The sequence below is a fragment of the Canis aureus genome, chromosome 6 (genome assembly GCF_053574225.1).
Source record: "Canis aureus isolate CA01 chromosome 6, VMU_Caureus_v.1.0, whole genome shotgun sequence".
Classification (NCBI taxonomy): Eukaryota; Metazoa; Chordata; class Mammalia; order Carnivora; family Canidae; genus Canis; species Canis aureus.
The window spans coordinates 38,026,378-38,040,741 of NC_135616.1; the positions used below are offsets into that span (position 1 = coordinate 38,026,378).

The 14,364-nt window shown below is 42.3% G+C and overlaps 2 protein-coding genes across 15 annotated transcripts in view; both read right to left on the bottom strand.

Moving 5' to 3' along the window:
- NUP210L (nucleoporin 210 like) overlaps positions 1-13,635 on the bottom strand; it is an 83,551-nt gene extending 69,916 nt beyond the window's left edge. For 3 of the 14 annotated variants that reach the window (XM_077900762.1, XM_077900757.1, XM_077900759.1), the window contains exons 1-4: positions 13,097-13,618; positions 11,891-12,027; positions 1,778-1,909; positions 781-874 (exon numbers count right to left, since the gene is read on the bottom strand). In XM_077900762.1, the coding sequence (XP_077756888.1) occupies positions 781-874; positions 1,778-1,909; positions 11,891-12,027; positions 13,097-13,296 (563 nt within the window). In that variant the 5' untranslated portion in view covers positions 13,297-13,618. Of the gene's footprint in view, positions 1-780; positions 875-1,777; positions 1,910-11,890; positions 12,028-13,096 lie in introns of all 14 variants that reach the window. The other 11 variants (XR_013381551.1, XR_013381550.1, XM_077900760.1 and 8 more) reach the window with 9 other exon arrangements.
- Positions 7,896-8,218, bottom strand: LOC144315171 (ATP synthase F(0) complex subunit f, mitochondrial). Its single transcript, XM_077899714.1, has one exon. The coding sequence runs from the start codon at positions 8,179-8,181 to the stop codon at positions 7,915-7,917; it is 267 nt and encodes an 88-aa protein (XP_077755840.1). The 5' UTR covers positions 8,182-8,218; the 3' UTR covers positions 7,896-7,914.
- Positions 13,636-14,364: the final 729 nt, after the last annotated feature.

Genomic DNA, 14,364 nt, shown 5'->3' on the forward strand with positions numbered 1-14,364 from the left:
ACTTAGTGTGCCTCTGGCTAAAACTGTTGTGAAAATCAATTTTGGGACTGTCTGAGAGCTATATCTTAGTACTAAAGACAAGATTTGGGCAGCCTCAGTGGCGCAGCGGTTTAGCGCTGCCTGCAGCCCAGGGTGTGATCCTGGAGACCCTGGATCAAGTCCCACGTCAGGCTCTCTGTAACATGGTGCCTGCTTTTCCCTCTGCCTGTGTCTCTGTCTCTCTCTGTGTGTCTCTCTATGAATAAATAAATCTTTAAAAAAAATAAAAGAATTAAGACAAAATTTCACACTATCATCAACTCACTGTATTCCAGCATGCGCAAATAGCGTGAACAACAAAGCTGCTGGAAGATACACTTGGCTCAAACAATTTATATAGTTCTGAGCTCATGAATTCTTATGCAGTAGTTCAAATTAAGTGATCACTAAAGTATCTGCACCCACACCATATGTCATTTTATCAAAGACATTTCCTCCTGGTAAAGTTATCGGTTCCAAAAAATTCCAGACAGGGCAGCCCGGGTGGCTCAGAGGTTTAGCACCACCTTCCGCCCAGGGCATGATCCTGGAGACCTGGGATCGAGGCCCACGTCAGGCTCCCTGCATGGAGCCTGCTTCTCCCTCTGCCTATGTCTCTGCCTCTGTGTGTGTGTGTGTCTCTCATGAATAAATAAATTAAATCTTAAAAAAAAAAGTCCAGACAGCAGCATTATCAAAACCCATACAAATGGTAGATGTCTCCTTCAAAGTCAAATGGTTTATGTTTGGTTTCAATGTTACCTAATTTTGCTAGACAATTCTTCTCTTGCTGATTCGTTATCCTGGGCGACACTCCACTCAAACATCATACCTGCCAAACTACTAAAAGTATTTCCTGTAGAGCAAGCCAAAAGTAGATAGGACAAAATCACATATTCAAAAATATTCAGGTATCTTTAACAAGAAAGAGAAATCTAACTAGAAAATTTTATTTCATTAACAAATAGACACTGCCATTAACAAATTTAAAACACATAATACCAGGAAGATACCTACACAAACAATTGAAGTGCTATTGCTACACAAACTTTCTGAATGTAGAAAGGACTCAAGCTGATTAACCTCTGGCTGACAAAAGTTATGCTACTCTTTCTGTACCTTTCTACATAAAGGCCACTGTACAGTCTACCTCAGGGTTGACAGGCATCCCTAAATCCTGCTCCCTTCAACAAAAATTTTTATAAAACTAGATTCCAGAATATTCCTAATAATGTTCATTTTTCAGATTAAAAAATTATTCTTTACAATAGCTTACAAAGAAAGTGGCAATAAATTTAAATGTTTTAAGTATATTGCATATTAATACAATAAAAGCAATTTAAATTAGTCTCAAGAAAGATAAAATTATAAAATTTTTTCACAGGTTTACACATAATTCCCCTGGCCTACAGAAGGTGGACTGATCAAAACAGAGCTAGGAATAAATCCCAAATGAATGTTCTTATGGGCTAATCTAGGGACCATCAGCAGAAACTCAGCGACTGAATCTGGGTATTTAAGAAAACTTCTGAGATAGCCAATAATTGAATATAGCAGGAAGATCTTATGAAAATATGTAGCTAATACATTGAAACATCCTCCTAATTATCAATCCTTCATGTACATTATCTTCATATAAAAAAATAAATGCTATTTCTAATCTACTTTTATCTTTCAAGTTGCTTTTTTTCCAAGTGCTAAACACAAATGATTACTACTTTATTTTAGGTAATTTGTTGAATCCTTTAAAGTCCTTTACCTTCAGCATCCAATGCCCTCACCATCAGTTCCAGTGGTGAATCATCTACATAGAGTTCCCGGGTTCGAGATACAATTTCAATGCTGTTTATCACATCAACCTTAACATCACAGCGCAGTTCATGGTCAGTCACTATGATGAACCCAAAAACTTAGAATTTAATTCAATAGATCATGAATCTATAAATGTCTCAAACACTCAAAAACTTATTCTATATTATAAAAAAGAAAGCTATAACAGTTGTATAACAGCTGCTTTTAACCTGTGGAAGAAAGGAACATAATGACAAAATACAAAAACCTCAGTTTATAAGAGACAGCAGACCAGGCATTCTCAAACACTGATCTATAGTGATGTTTTCATTCACCCATGGAAAAATGAGAAAGGTAAGAATCTTAACATAATGAGTAATAAAAGTAAATGGATTCACTTTAACGGAATATATTTTAGGGGAGCCTGGCTGGCTCAATCAATGGAGCATGCAACTTTTGATCTTGGGTTGTGAGTTTGAGACACCTGCTGGGTATAGAGATGACTTAAAAAAAAAAATTGGGACCCCTGGGTGGCTCAGCGGTTGAGCATCTGCCTTTAGCTCAGGGCGTGATGCCAGAGTCCCAGGATTGAGTCCTGTGTCGGGCTCCCTACACGGAGCCTGCTTCTCCTTCTGCCCCTCTCTCTCTCATAAGTAAATAAAATCTTAAAACAAAACAACGACAACAACAACAACAAAAAAACGAAAAGCAAAGGAGAATATTATTAATCAGATAATACAGGCAAGTGCTCCTCATAAAAGGTCAAGGAGCAACAAAATATGCTATTTCAGGCAAAGCTATACTTCCTTTCACAAGAAAACACAGAAACTGACTTAATCATTCGGAAATTAGAATTACACTGGGGTTCAACAAATAAGTAAATATACTATAGATACAGTGTCAGGTTTCTTACTAGCAAAGAAAGGAGTTACACTGTGGTGCAAGATTAGTACCAAAGATATCAATATGATCTCATGTTTACATTAATATATACACAAGTATAGAAGTAAATACAGAAAAAAAAAGTAAATACAGATGTATATATACATATACTTCCTAGCACGGTCTGCTGAGAGGGCCTAGAAACAGTGATACCACAGGACCAGCGAGCACACTAGCAGGCAGATCTTGGTTTCTAAATATAGTTCTTTAACAAAAAGAACCAGGCTGGGCGGGGAAAATACAAGATGGGCCTGGATCATCTTATAGCACTAAAAAGTAAGGAAGTGCTACAACTAATTACTTAATTAAGATGGGGCAGGCCCAAAGGACACAGGAGTCAACCTGAAAGTTCCCAATAGCCTAAGCTAGAAAAACTGGAGTAAGAAAATAAATTATGAAAATATTGGATTATAAACCAAAAATATCCATGAGTTGATACTTACATAAATAATGAATGAATAAATAAATGAGAACGTGTTTGTAAGATATAAGTTATCTTCCTTACAGAAGAATGCTACTAAAGTGTGGAAAGAATGAGGGAAATAGAAAATCACCATCAGAACTCCACAGTAATAACTGTGACAGGCAAGATTCATAGATAAATGCTAAAATTAGAGGGTGAAACTTTGTTTTTTTTTTTCAAAGATTTATTTATTTATTTATGATAAACATAGAGAGGCAGAGACACAGGAGGAGAGAGAAGCAGGCTCCATGCCAGGAGCCCAACGTGGGACTCGATCCCAGGACTCCAGGATTGCGCCCTGGGCCAAAGGCAGGCGCTAAACCGCTGAGCCACCCAGGGATCCCCAGCGGGTGAAACTTTGAAGAGAAACAAGATATAGCAAAGCATCTCCCTCAAATATTTATTAGTTACTGTAGTGATTTTAATAACATCCACAAATTCTTTGACACTCCTTCGTTTAGGAGGTGAAGCTTAATTTCTCTTCCTTTGAGTGTGGGCTGAATTTAGTGATAATTTTTAACGAACAGTATATGGAAACTTTAGAGTGGAGAAATCTGACAGATACTACCTTTAACTAAGTGATCAAGCTTAATGTCACTAGTGATAAATCATGTTGATATGTACCTCCTGACAATGCATTGGAAAGGGCTCTTCACTTCTGTGGTTTTCTTCCTAAAAATCTATAAACCAACCTAATCATGAGGAACATCAGACAAACCCAAACTGAAAGCCATTCTACAAAATACTTGACCAGTCCTCTTTAGAAGTGTCAAGGTCATGAAAGACAAAGATTGAGAAACCGTCATAAGTCACAGAAGATGAAGGAAACACAACAACATAGTTTAGTAATGTGGTATTTTGAATTAAGTCCTAGAACAGAAAAAGGTTATTAGTGGAACATTAAATGAAAACTGAGTGAAGAGTAAATAGGAACTCTGTATTATCTTTGCATGACTTCTGTAAATCTAAAATTATTTTATTTTTATTTTTATTTTATTTATTTTTTTTTAATTTTTTATTTATTTATGATAGTCACACACACAGAGAGAGAGGCAGAGACATAGACAGAGGGAGAAGCAGGCTCCATGCACCGGGAGCCCGACGTGGGACTCGATCCCAGATCTCCAGGATCGCGCCCTGGGCCAAAGGCAGGCGCCAAACCGCTGCGCCACCCAGGGATCCCTAAAATTATTTTAAAAGAGAATGTTTTAATTCATTTAAGGGTGCCTGGGTGGCTCAGTCAGTTAAGCATCTGCCTTCGGCTCAGGTCATGATCTTGAGGTCCTGAAATCTAGTCTTGCATTGGGCTCTCTGCTCATTTGGCAGTCTGCTTCTCCCTCTTCCTCTCCCCTCCCCGCTGCTCATTCTCTTTCTCTCACTCAAATAAGTAAAATCTTTTTTTAAAAAAAAGTATTAAAAATTTACTTGATTAATCTTTTACTTAATGGGACGACTGGGTAGTGGCTCAGCGGTTGAGCTCCTGCCTTCGGCCCAGGGCGTGATCCTGGGGACCAGAGTGGAGTCCCACGTCGGGCTCCCTGCATAGAGCCTGCTTCTTCCTCTGCCTGTTGTCTCTGCCTCTCTCTCTCTCTGTGTCCCTCTCATGAATAAATAAATAAAATCTTTAAAAAAAAAAAAAAAAAAAAAAGAACCAAGAGAAGCTGAAATCTCACGGGATCTGCTGGTAAAACATACTATTAAGGAAGTATTCCAAGGACGGTAAAGGAAGGAAGGGTGACCCTAGATAAAATACACTAGATAATCAGGCACTGGATAATCTAATAGTAATTAAATGGGAAATTAAATACTTTTTTTCTGGGACGCCTGGGTGGCTCAGTGGTTGAGCATCTGCCTTCAGCTCAGGACATGGTCCTTGTCCCAGGATTGAGTCCCACATCAGGCTCCCCAGAGGGAGCCTGCTTCTCCCTTTGCCTGTGTGTCTGCCTCTCTGTGTATCTCTCATGAATAAATAAAATCTTTAAAAAAAATACTTTTCTTCTATGGAGAAATACATAGGGCAATGGTAGGAAAGAAGTAGCTGTAACCTTACATAAAAAATATGAAAACCCTTGTGCATGCAGTGACTACCCATCTGACTACAAGAGCAATAAGCTTTTTAATACATGGCCATTGAGTATAAAGAAGAAAAATTACCTTGTATGAATTATAGGTAAATTTAGAGTGATTAAGAGAAATATCATACCTCCAACTTTAAATTTTTTTTAAATATTTTATTTATTCATTATTTTTTTCCTTTCTTTTCTCTCTCTCTCTCTTTTTTTTTTTTTTTTTTTTGGTCAGGAAGAGGCAGGGGGAGGGGCAAAGGGAGACAGAATCTTAAGCAGGTTCCACACCCAGTGCAGGGCCTGACAGCTGGATCTCACAGCCCTGAGCTCATGACCTGAGCCAAAATTATGCATCAGATATTTAACCAACTGAGGCACCCAGGCGCCCTCCAACTTATCTCTTTTAAAAATAAAAATGAATAACTTTATTAAATAATACAATGAATATTCTTATCTACATGTCCACATTACTTCAGGTATACTTTAGGTCTACACAGGACTAAGGTTAGATTTTTATTTTATTTTTTTAAAGATTTTATTTATTTATTCATGAGAGACACAGAGAGAAAAAGAGGCAGAGACACAGGCAGAGGGAAAAGCAGCTCCATGCAGGGAGCCTGATGTGGGACTCGATCCTGGGTCTCCAGGATCACGCCCTGGGCTGAAGGCGGCGCTAAACCACTGAGCCACCCGGGCTGCCCAGGACTAAGGTTATAAAGAAAGAAAAAAAATGAAATAGGAGAGTTGATCCAGGGAAATGAATAAGGAAGAAGAAAAAAAATAAAAGAATGATGCCAGTATTGTAAGAACCAAAGGGATGCAGAGCTAGTAGTAAAAAAGAGGGAGCAAAAATGGCAAATATTTCCTGCCTTCCCTGATTCTCATATTTATCTTAGCTTCCAAATCAACTTCTCTTGTATTATATAATTATAATCCACCATAGCACCTCATCAACCAGTGAGTACTTATGGAACATCAATAAAACGCTGAGGCCACCACAAAAAAAGTACCGATTGCCCTATATACCTCTCTCTCCACACCAAAATCATCCAGTTATCCAAATACTTTCTTCATCCTCCATGTGAGCTAAAATCATGCCTTCATCTCCAGACTCCTCCACTGTCCTTTACCTAAAAGGGCACGGATACAAAAAAGTGGCTGCCTCTTGGAGAAATGAAATTAGAGGCTTTTCATTATATAACCTTCTATATTCTTTGAAGGTTTTACCCAATGAAGTAACACCTAGTCAAAACAAAACAAAAATCAGGGCAGCCTGGGTGGCTCAGCGGTTTAGCGCTGCCTTCAGCCCAGGGCGTGATCCTGGAGACCTGGGATCAAGTCCCACGTTGGGCTCCCTACATGGAGCCTGCTTCTCCCTCTGCCTGTGTCTCTGCCTCTCTCTGTTTCTCATGAAAAAATAACCTAGCAGTATGCCTGGGTAGCTCAGTGGTTGAGCATCTGCCTTAGGCTCAGGTCATGATCCCGGAATCCTGGGATCAAATCCCACACCAAGCTCCCTGCAGGGAGTCTGCTTTAACCTCTACCTATGCCTCACTTCTCTCTGTCTCTCATGAATAAATAAATAAAATCTTAAAAAAAAAAAAAAGAAAGAAAGAAAGAAATCCAGCACACCTACCAAATAAAACAAGCCCCCTTCAGTCTATCACCTCTATCTGTCATCTATCATAGGTACTAATTTGCTTTACTAGTGTCATAAAAAAATATCACAAACAAAATTCTAAGCACTTTAACACCAATGGAGTGCTTAAATCTATCTTCACAGACACCTTACAGTTAGTAGGCATTTCAATAAATATATTGTCAAATGAACAATCTCTCTTAAGCATATACTTCCCTTTCACAATGTCCTCTCCCTCTCCCACTTCCTGCATCAGAGTGCTCTTTTCTACTCAGATGAGAATGTACCTGGTAGGACACTGAAACGGACACTGAAACAGGCATTTATCATTGAGAGTCTAGCAAAATTGGGAAAGCTGATTGATTTTTTAAAAGATTTTATTTATTCATGAGAGACACACAGAGAGGCAGAGACACAGGCAAAGGAAAAAGCAGGCTCTCGCAAGAAGCCCAATGTGGGACTTTATCCCACATCCTGGGATCACGCCCCGAGCTGAAGGCAGACACTCAACCACTGAGCCACCCAGGTGTCCAGGAAAACTGATTTAAAAGATACTTAACTTTGAAATTAAACTGAGAGCCAGATTTGGCATTTTTCCTAGCAACTGTGTAAACAAATCTTTTGGTATCAGAATGAATTCATGTAGTGAGGAGCAATTACATTAAAAAATGGCTTATGTGACGAAACAATTCTTTTCTGACCTTGGTAGACTATTGTAGCTGCCCTGTATGATATATTCCTCAAAGATTCTTATCTTTGAGAGTTCTTATACCATATTTCACTGATTCTAAGCTACTTTTTGATATTTTAACATCTCTATTAAAATTGAGATTTTTGTCTTATAACTGATGGTTTTTTTTTTTTTTTTTTTTTTTTTTTTTTACCAGTCAACTTTTATTGGATATTAATCGTGAATTAAGCAATGGAAGGATTCAAGGATGCCAGGCAAAAGTCATGGTCAGGAATGCCAAATGTGCTTCCACACTGGGCCCTCTTCAGTGGTACTTGCGTAGCCGTTCATGTTTGAGCTCCTTGTAAGAACGACAGTAGTTGAAAAGCACATAAGCAGCCAGCACCATAGAAATCCCAGCAACGCCCCCTTTCTTCACATTGATATACTTGTTGTAATACCGGTAGTAACCTCTTTGAAAAGCTCCAGCAATGCCCTTAGGGGTGAAATCCCGCATCAGTATCCAGCCTGGCAGCTCTCCTAGTTTCACCTCCATGAGCTTCTTTTCCTTCACTGGTACGGGCGAAGCCATCTTGGAGTCCTGGGTGTCCGCTCTGCCGGACCGCGCAAGGACTCTAACTGATGGTTCTTAAAATTGCTGTCAGCCTGGCCACAGTCATGACATAGTTGTCACCGATCTCATTTGTGAGAACATTAAAAGGGCCAGCATCAAAACTCGTAGAATGGGTATTAGTAGTAGGAAGAAAATCTGGTGGCCAATAGTGGCACACTCTTTAATCCCCTGGGAATCCAATGGTTAAAGAGATGGGGTGGGAAGGGTAGTAACTCAGATGTGCCAGGCACTTTTCCATAACTAGAAAAAAAAAAAAAAGACCACTTTCATATGGTTGCAAAGCTAACTTAAGAGCCCAATATTAGGGAAGCCCTGGTGGTGCAACGGTTTAGCACTGCCTGCAGCCCAGGGCATGATCCTGGGGACCCGGGATCAAGTCCCACATCGGGCTCCTTGCATGGAGCCTACTTCTCCCTCTGCCTGTCTCTGCCTCTCTCTCTGTGTCTCTCATGAATGAATGAATAAATAAATAAATAAATAAATATTAAAAAAAATAGCCCAATATTATAGCTTTCAGGCTTTTTAAAAAGTTTTACTTATTTAAGTAATCTCTACACCCAATATGGGGCTAGAACTCACAACCTGAGATAGAGTTACACACTCCTGGAGCAATTGGCTGGGTCAGTCAGTGGGAGCATGTGACTCTTGATTCAGAGTTGGGAGTTAGAGCCCCACTTTGGGTACAGAGATCACTTAAAAATAAAATCTTGGGACACTAGGGTGGCTGTTCAGTGGTTGAGCATCTGCCTTGGGCTCAGGGTGTGAGCCTGGGAACCCTTGGATTGAGTCCCACATCAGGCTCACTGTGGGGAGCCTGCCTCTCTCTGTCTGTCATTAATAAATAAAATATTTAAAAAATAAATAAAATCTTAAAGTTGCATGCTCTTCCAATGAGGCAGTCAGGTGCCCTAGCTTTTAGGTGTTGATGGTCTTAATTTTTTTTTTAAGATTGTATTTATTTATTTGACAGAGAGACATGCAGGGGAACAAAAGGCAGAGGGAGGGAAAAAGCAGGCTCCCCACTGAGCAAGGAGCCTAACATGGGACTCCATCTCAGGACCCTGGGATCATGATGTGAGCTGAAGGCAGATACTTAACTGAGCCACCCAGGCACCTCAACTGATTTTTTTTTTTTAATATCTTATTTATGTATTCATGAGAGACACACACAGAGAGGCTGAGACATAGGCAGAGGGAGAAGCAGGCTCCATGAAGGAAGCCCAATATGGGACTTGATTCTGGGACTCTGGGATCACACACCCTGAGCCGAAGGCAGATGCTCAACCCAGGCATCCCTCAATTGATTCTTTTTTTTCTTTTAAGATTTTATTTATTTATTTATGAGACACACACACACACACACACACACACACACACACACAGAGGCAGAGACACAGGCAGAAGAAGAAGCAGGCTCCACACAGGGAGCCTGACATGGGACTCAATCCTGGATCTCCAGGATTAGGCCCCAGGCTGAAGGCAGCACTAAACCACTGAGCCACCTGGTCTGCCCTCAATTGATTCTTTTAAGAATACTGCACTTCTAACAGTCTTGATGGCACAGAGGAAGATATTGTGGATAAAGAGACATTGATGATTCCCAGTGAAACAGCGTTTCATCTGAGAGAGAAACACTAAGGTAGTAGTTTTAGAAATACCTTAACAGGGGCACCTGGAATAAATAAATGAAATCTTAAAAAAATATCTTAACCATTTTATTTATATTTTCCCTCTTATTAGGCATGAGAGTGAAGCATAATAAAAAATAACCATCTAATTAAGTCACGGTTCTTCTGTAGGTACAAAGTAGAAATTCTAAGTGAAGAAAAGCATAGTCTAATTGGCTATGTTTTTCTTTTTTCTTTTTTTTCTTTTTTTTTTCTTTTTTTTTTTTTGGCTATGTTTTTCTTAATGTACATTAAAAAAAAAAAAAAAAAAAAAAACAGCTTTAGGGATGCCTGGGTGGCTCAGCGGTCGGGCACCTGCCTTAGGTCCCAGGTCATGATCCTGGGATCTGGGATCGAGTCCCGCATTGAGCTCCCTACAGGGAGCCTGCTTCTCCCTCTGCCCCCCTCTATCTCTCATGAATAAATAAATCTTAAAAAAAAAAAAAAAAAAACCCAGCTTGGGCAGCCCAGGTGGCTCAGCGGGCTAACACCGCCTTCAGCCCAGGGCATGATCCTGGAGACCCAGGATCGAGTCCCACGTTGGGCTCCCTGCGTGGAGCCTCCTTCTCCCTCTGCCTATGTCTCTGACTCTGTCTCCCATGAATAAGTGAAATCTTTAAAAAAAAACACACAAAAAACCCAGCTTTATACTAGATGGGTCTTCAATCACGTGAAATACGGCATACCAAAAAACGTGAACTTCTGTTTAATAACATATTTAATAACGTACAGTATAGGTATATCATACAGATATTTCTGGCCTATCAATGTAGCAATGAAGTGCCAGACACTCTGGGATAGAAAAAGCCTTGCTCTGGTTTGGGATACAAATAGCATTTCTCTTGCTGCTCTGATCTAAAATAGACTGGTGCTGTGCTTCCCAAATTTTAGTATGCATGAGAATCACTGAGAGCTTTTTAATTCCCTGGGTCCACTCCTGAGATTCTAATTCAGCAGAACTGAGATGGGGCCTGAGAATTTACATTTCCTTTCTTTCTTCTTGCATCTCACAGTTACATTTATTCATGCCACAAAGGAAACGACACATCTATAAGTGTACAGCAATGATCCCTGTTCCCATCCAACAGAGCTTGCTCTGACAGAATGACATTCCATCTGATGTGTACCCTAAGTAAAGGTGGTTGATGATTAAAAAAAAAAAAAAAAAAAAAAAGGTGGTTGATGATGAGTATGAGCAGGTGCAGGACTCGAAGCTTTCATAGTTTTACTTCTTTTATCAGCAATCCTGGGTTTTTTGTTGTTTGTTTTGTTTTGTTTTGTTTTAGCAATCCTGGTTTTATAAAAGAAGCCCATTAACTCCATTCCTACCCAAATCTCCTGGTAAATCTGGGTACAGTAAGGCCTCATGGGGACCCAGACATTTTTAACAAGGCTTTAAAGCATCTTGGCACAGGACCCCTGACTCAGGCTACCCCAACCCACATAGCCAACAACTTGGAAAAGTCACCGAGTGCATTCTTTTCCTTCCAAGATTTTATTTTTAAGTAATCTCTAAATCCAGTGTGGGGCTCAAACTCACAACCCAGGGATAAATAGTTATGTGCTCCATCAACTGAGCCAGGTGTCCCAAGGATTTACATTTCTAAGACTCCAGGTGATATCGATGATGCTGATGACATAGGTTCACAAACCACACTGAGAAGTACTAGCTTCTATAGTACATTTTGCCTTACTCAAGACCCACTTCAGACCTTAACACCTAAGCTAGTTCCAATAAAGAATTCCTTTCTTTCTTCAATGATTCAAACAACCAGGGTTTTCACTCTGTATCTGCTACTATGCCAGGTACTAGATATATAGAGATATAGACACAGATACAGATAAAGACACAGAATAGGATGCCACAATTAGGGTTATTCTGCAGAATGCTCTTTTCTACTTATCATTTGAGCCAACACTGTTCGTATTATTCATGCATAAAAGGTATCAGATTATTCTACTCTGGATGAAAGATTTCATAATGTTTTCTCTCAACATACCTATCTCTCGAGCAAGAATAATACTGCTTAGGCGAATCGGTTGGGTAGATTCAGCAATGAGCACAGCTTTTTGGGAACATAAGGTGCCATTTTCATATAAAGGCTCAACAGTTACTGCGTCATGATGGGTGGAATGCCTGCCAAAATAAAAAACTTAAAAGAGTCTGAAATAAGAATGTGGGTTAAAATTAACTTTTAGCAGAACACAGATTCTTAGTGTTTCCGTGTTACATGTTACCAGGTATATTTAAATGATATTCCTTAAATTTAGTAGAATCCATGCTGAGACCAAGATTTCAGAGACTGATCACAACCTTTTCCCAATGACCACTTCAGCAATGTTACACAAGTATTATATTCCTCTCTCAATATTTAAAATAAGATTGTTCCATTCTTCCCTCAGTTTGTAAAAACAAGACTGATGTTTTCAATAACGAGACATAGATTTCTATGACATACCCCGAGAAATGAGTTTTGTCCAATCCTAAAACTGGGCTGTTAAGACAGAAAAACTGCCTAAATTACAAGGTGTGAGTCCAACTCAAAACACAATTTTAAAGTTAATGTTTTGGGACGCCTGGGTGGCTTGGGTCATGGACTGAGCCCCACATCTGGCTCCCTGCCCCCTCCCTCACTCCCTCTTTCAAATAAATAAAATCTTCAAAAGTTAAAAAAAAAAAAAAAGTGTTTTGGCTTTGGAGGCTGAGATTCTGTGCATCAGCCCGACCGGGGTCATCCTGGAAGCCGATGCCCTCACCCTTCCGCAGGGCGGGGGTGAAGTCCTCACGCTCCACACCAGCCTTACTGCCCCTCAGGAAAGGGGAAAGAGCAATCCGGGGGTGCGGGGCGGCGGCGCCCACTTCCCCCGGAGCTGAGGCAGCCCCCCTATACCGCCCCCAGGCAGGCCTCCTCTCCACCCGAAGCGAGAGGCGAGTCTCCCCGCTTCACCGTGTTGGGGCCTCGCCTCGCTCCGAGAAGCGGAAGCTCAACCCACCAGGCCAAGTTCGGTGGGTCGGTGGGGACGCCAGCCCTGCCCCGAGACCCCCGGCCCGCAGCGATGTGCCCTCAGGCCATGCGTGGCCCACCTCCCGCTCCAGCAGCACCCCACAACAAAGGCCCCTGTGGGCTGCGGTCCTCGTCGAAGGCAGCCCGTCCACCCTGGCGGGACCACCGGGGCGCAAAGCCTCGGGGCCCCCCACCCCTCACCAGGTGTAGCAGCCCCGCTGCGCCTCCAGCAGGAAGGGCACGCGGCCTGGCTCCCGGCCGAAGGGGAGCAACACCTGCGGCACGTTGAGTTTGCTGGCCAGGGTCCCAAGCAGGCTCTGAAGCAGCAGCAGGATGCCAGGTGCTGGCCAGCCGACAAACGGCTGGACACGTCGGTGCCGCGAGGTCCCCGAGCCAGTCATGGCGACCACTGGGTCTGCAGTTCCCGCTCGCCTGCGGCTGAGGCCCGACCCCAACGCCGGCCAGTCCGCGGGCACGACGTCACAGGGGGCGGTCCCTCCGCCTGGCTGGGAATTGTGGGAGTTCCTGCAGGGAGCGCTTGGCAAGGCTGCGAGGGCCGCTGGAGGCGCGAAGGGAGCCCGTTGCTCCGAGGTCCCGACGTCTTGGGCGACTTTTCTTTAATGGTAAAGCAGCAAAACGTCTGAGTGGTGCTGACTCCTCCCAGTTTAACTTCTGCTGCCTACCTTGTGTTCGGCTACTAGCCACAAACAAACATTCTCAGTTTCCCCATCCACACTGGTCCGCGCCTGCAAACGGCGAGCACCCCCAGGCTTCTCCCACCCCGCTCTCCAGGCCCCCGACCCACAGCCCCTCGGCCCCCAGCACCCTAGGCCTGGTATCAACAGCTGCACTGTGCCAAGGACCTGCGTGGTGCCGGGCTCCCAGGCCAGAGTGCAAGAGTTGCCAGTGTCTCCATCACACACTGCCCGCCTCCACAGACCCGAGAGGCCCTCAGGTTCAATTAAGTGGTTTTCTCGGAACAGCTGGCGGACTATCCGTTCAGAGGCGATCCTGGGCCATGTGATCGGTGTCGCAGGCTATCCAGGCCAGTTCAGAGCCCTGAGCCTCACAAGGCCACACTGCACAAGAATGAACACCGTGCTGAAGGGAAAAGCACAGCCTACCCTGAACGTACCAGCACTGAATCAAGTAACTCATAAGAAGCCTGGCACATAGCTACGAGCTCGAATATTTACATTTACCCTGCTCATACATATTGTCTTTATTTTACAGATGGAAGATCGAAATTGTTTATATCAGGACATACAAGTTAAGAATCTCGGGATCCCTGGGTGGCGCAGCAGTTTAGCGCCTGCCTTTGGCCCAGGGCGCGATCCTGGAGATCCAGGATCGAATCCCACGTCAGGCTCCCGGTGCATGGAGCCTGCTTCTCTCTCTCTCTCTCTCTCTCTCTGTGTGTGTGACTATCATAAATAAAAATAAAATAAAATAAAATAAAATAAATTAAA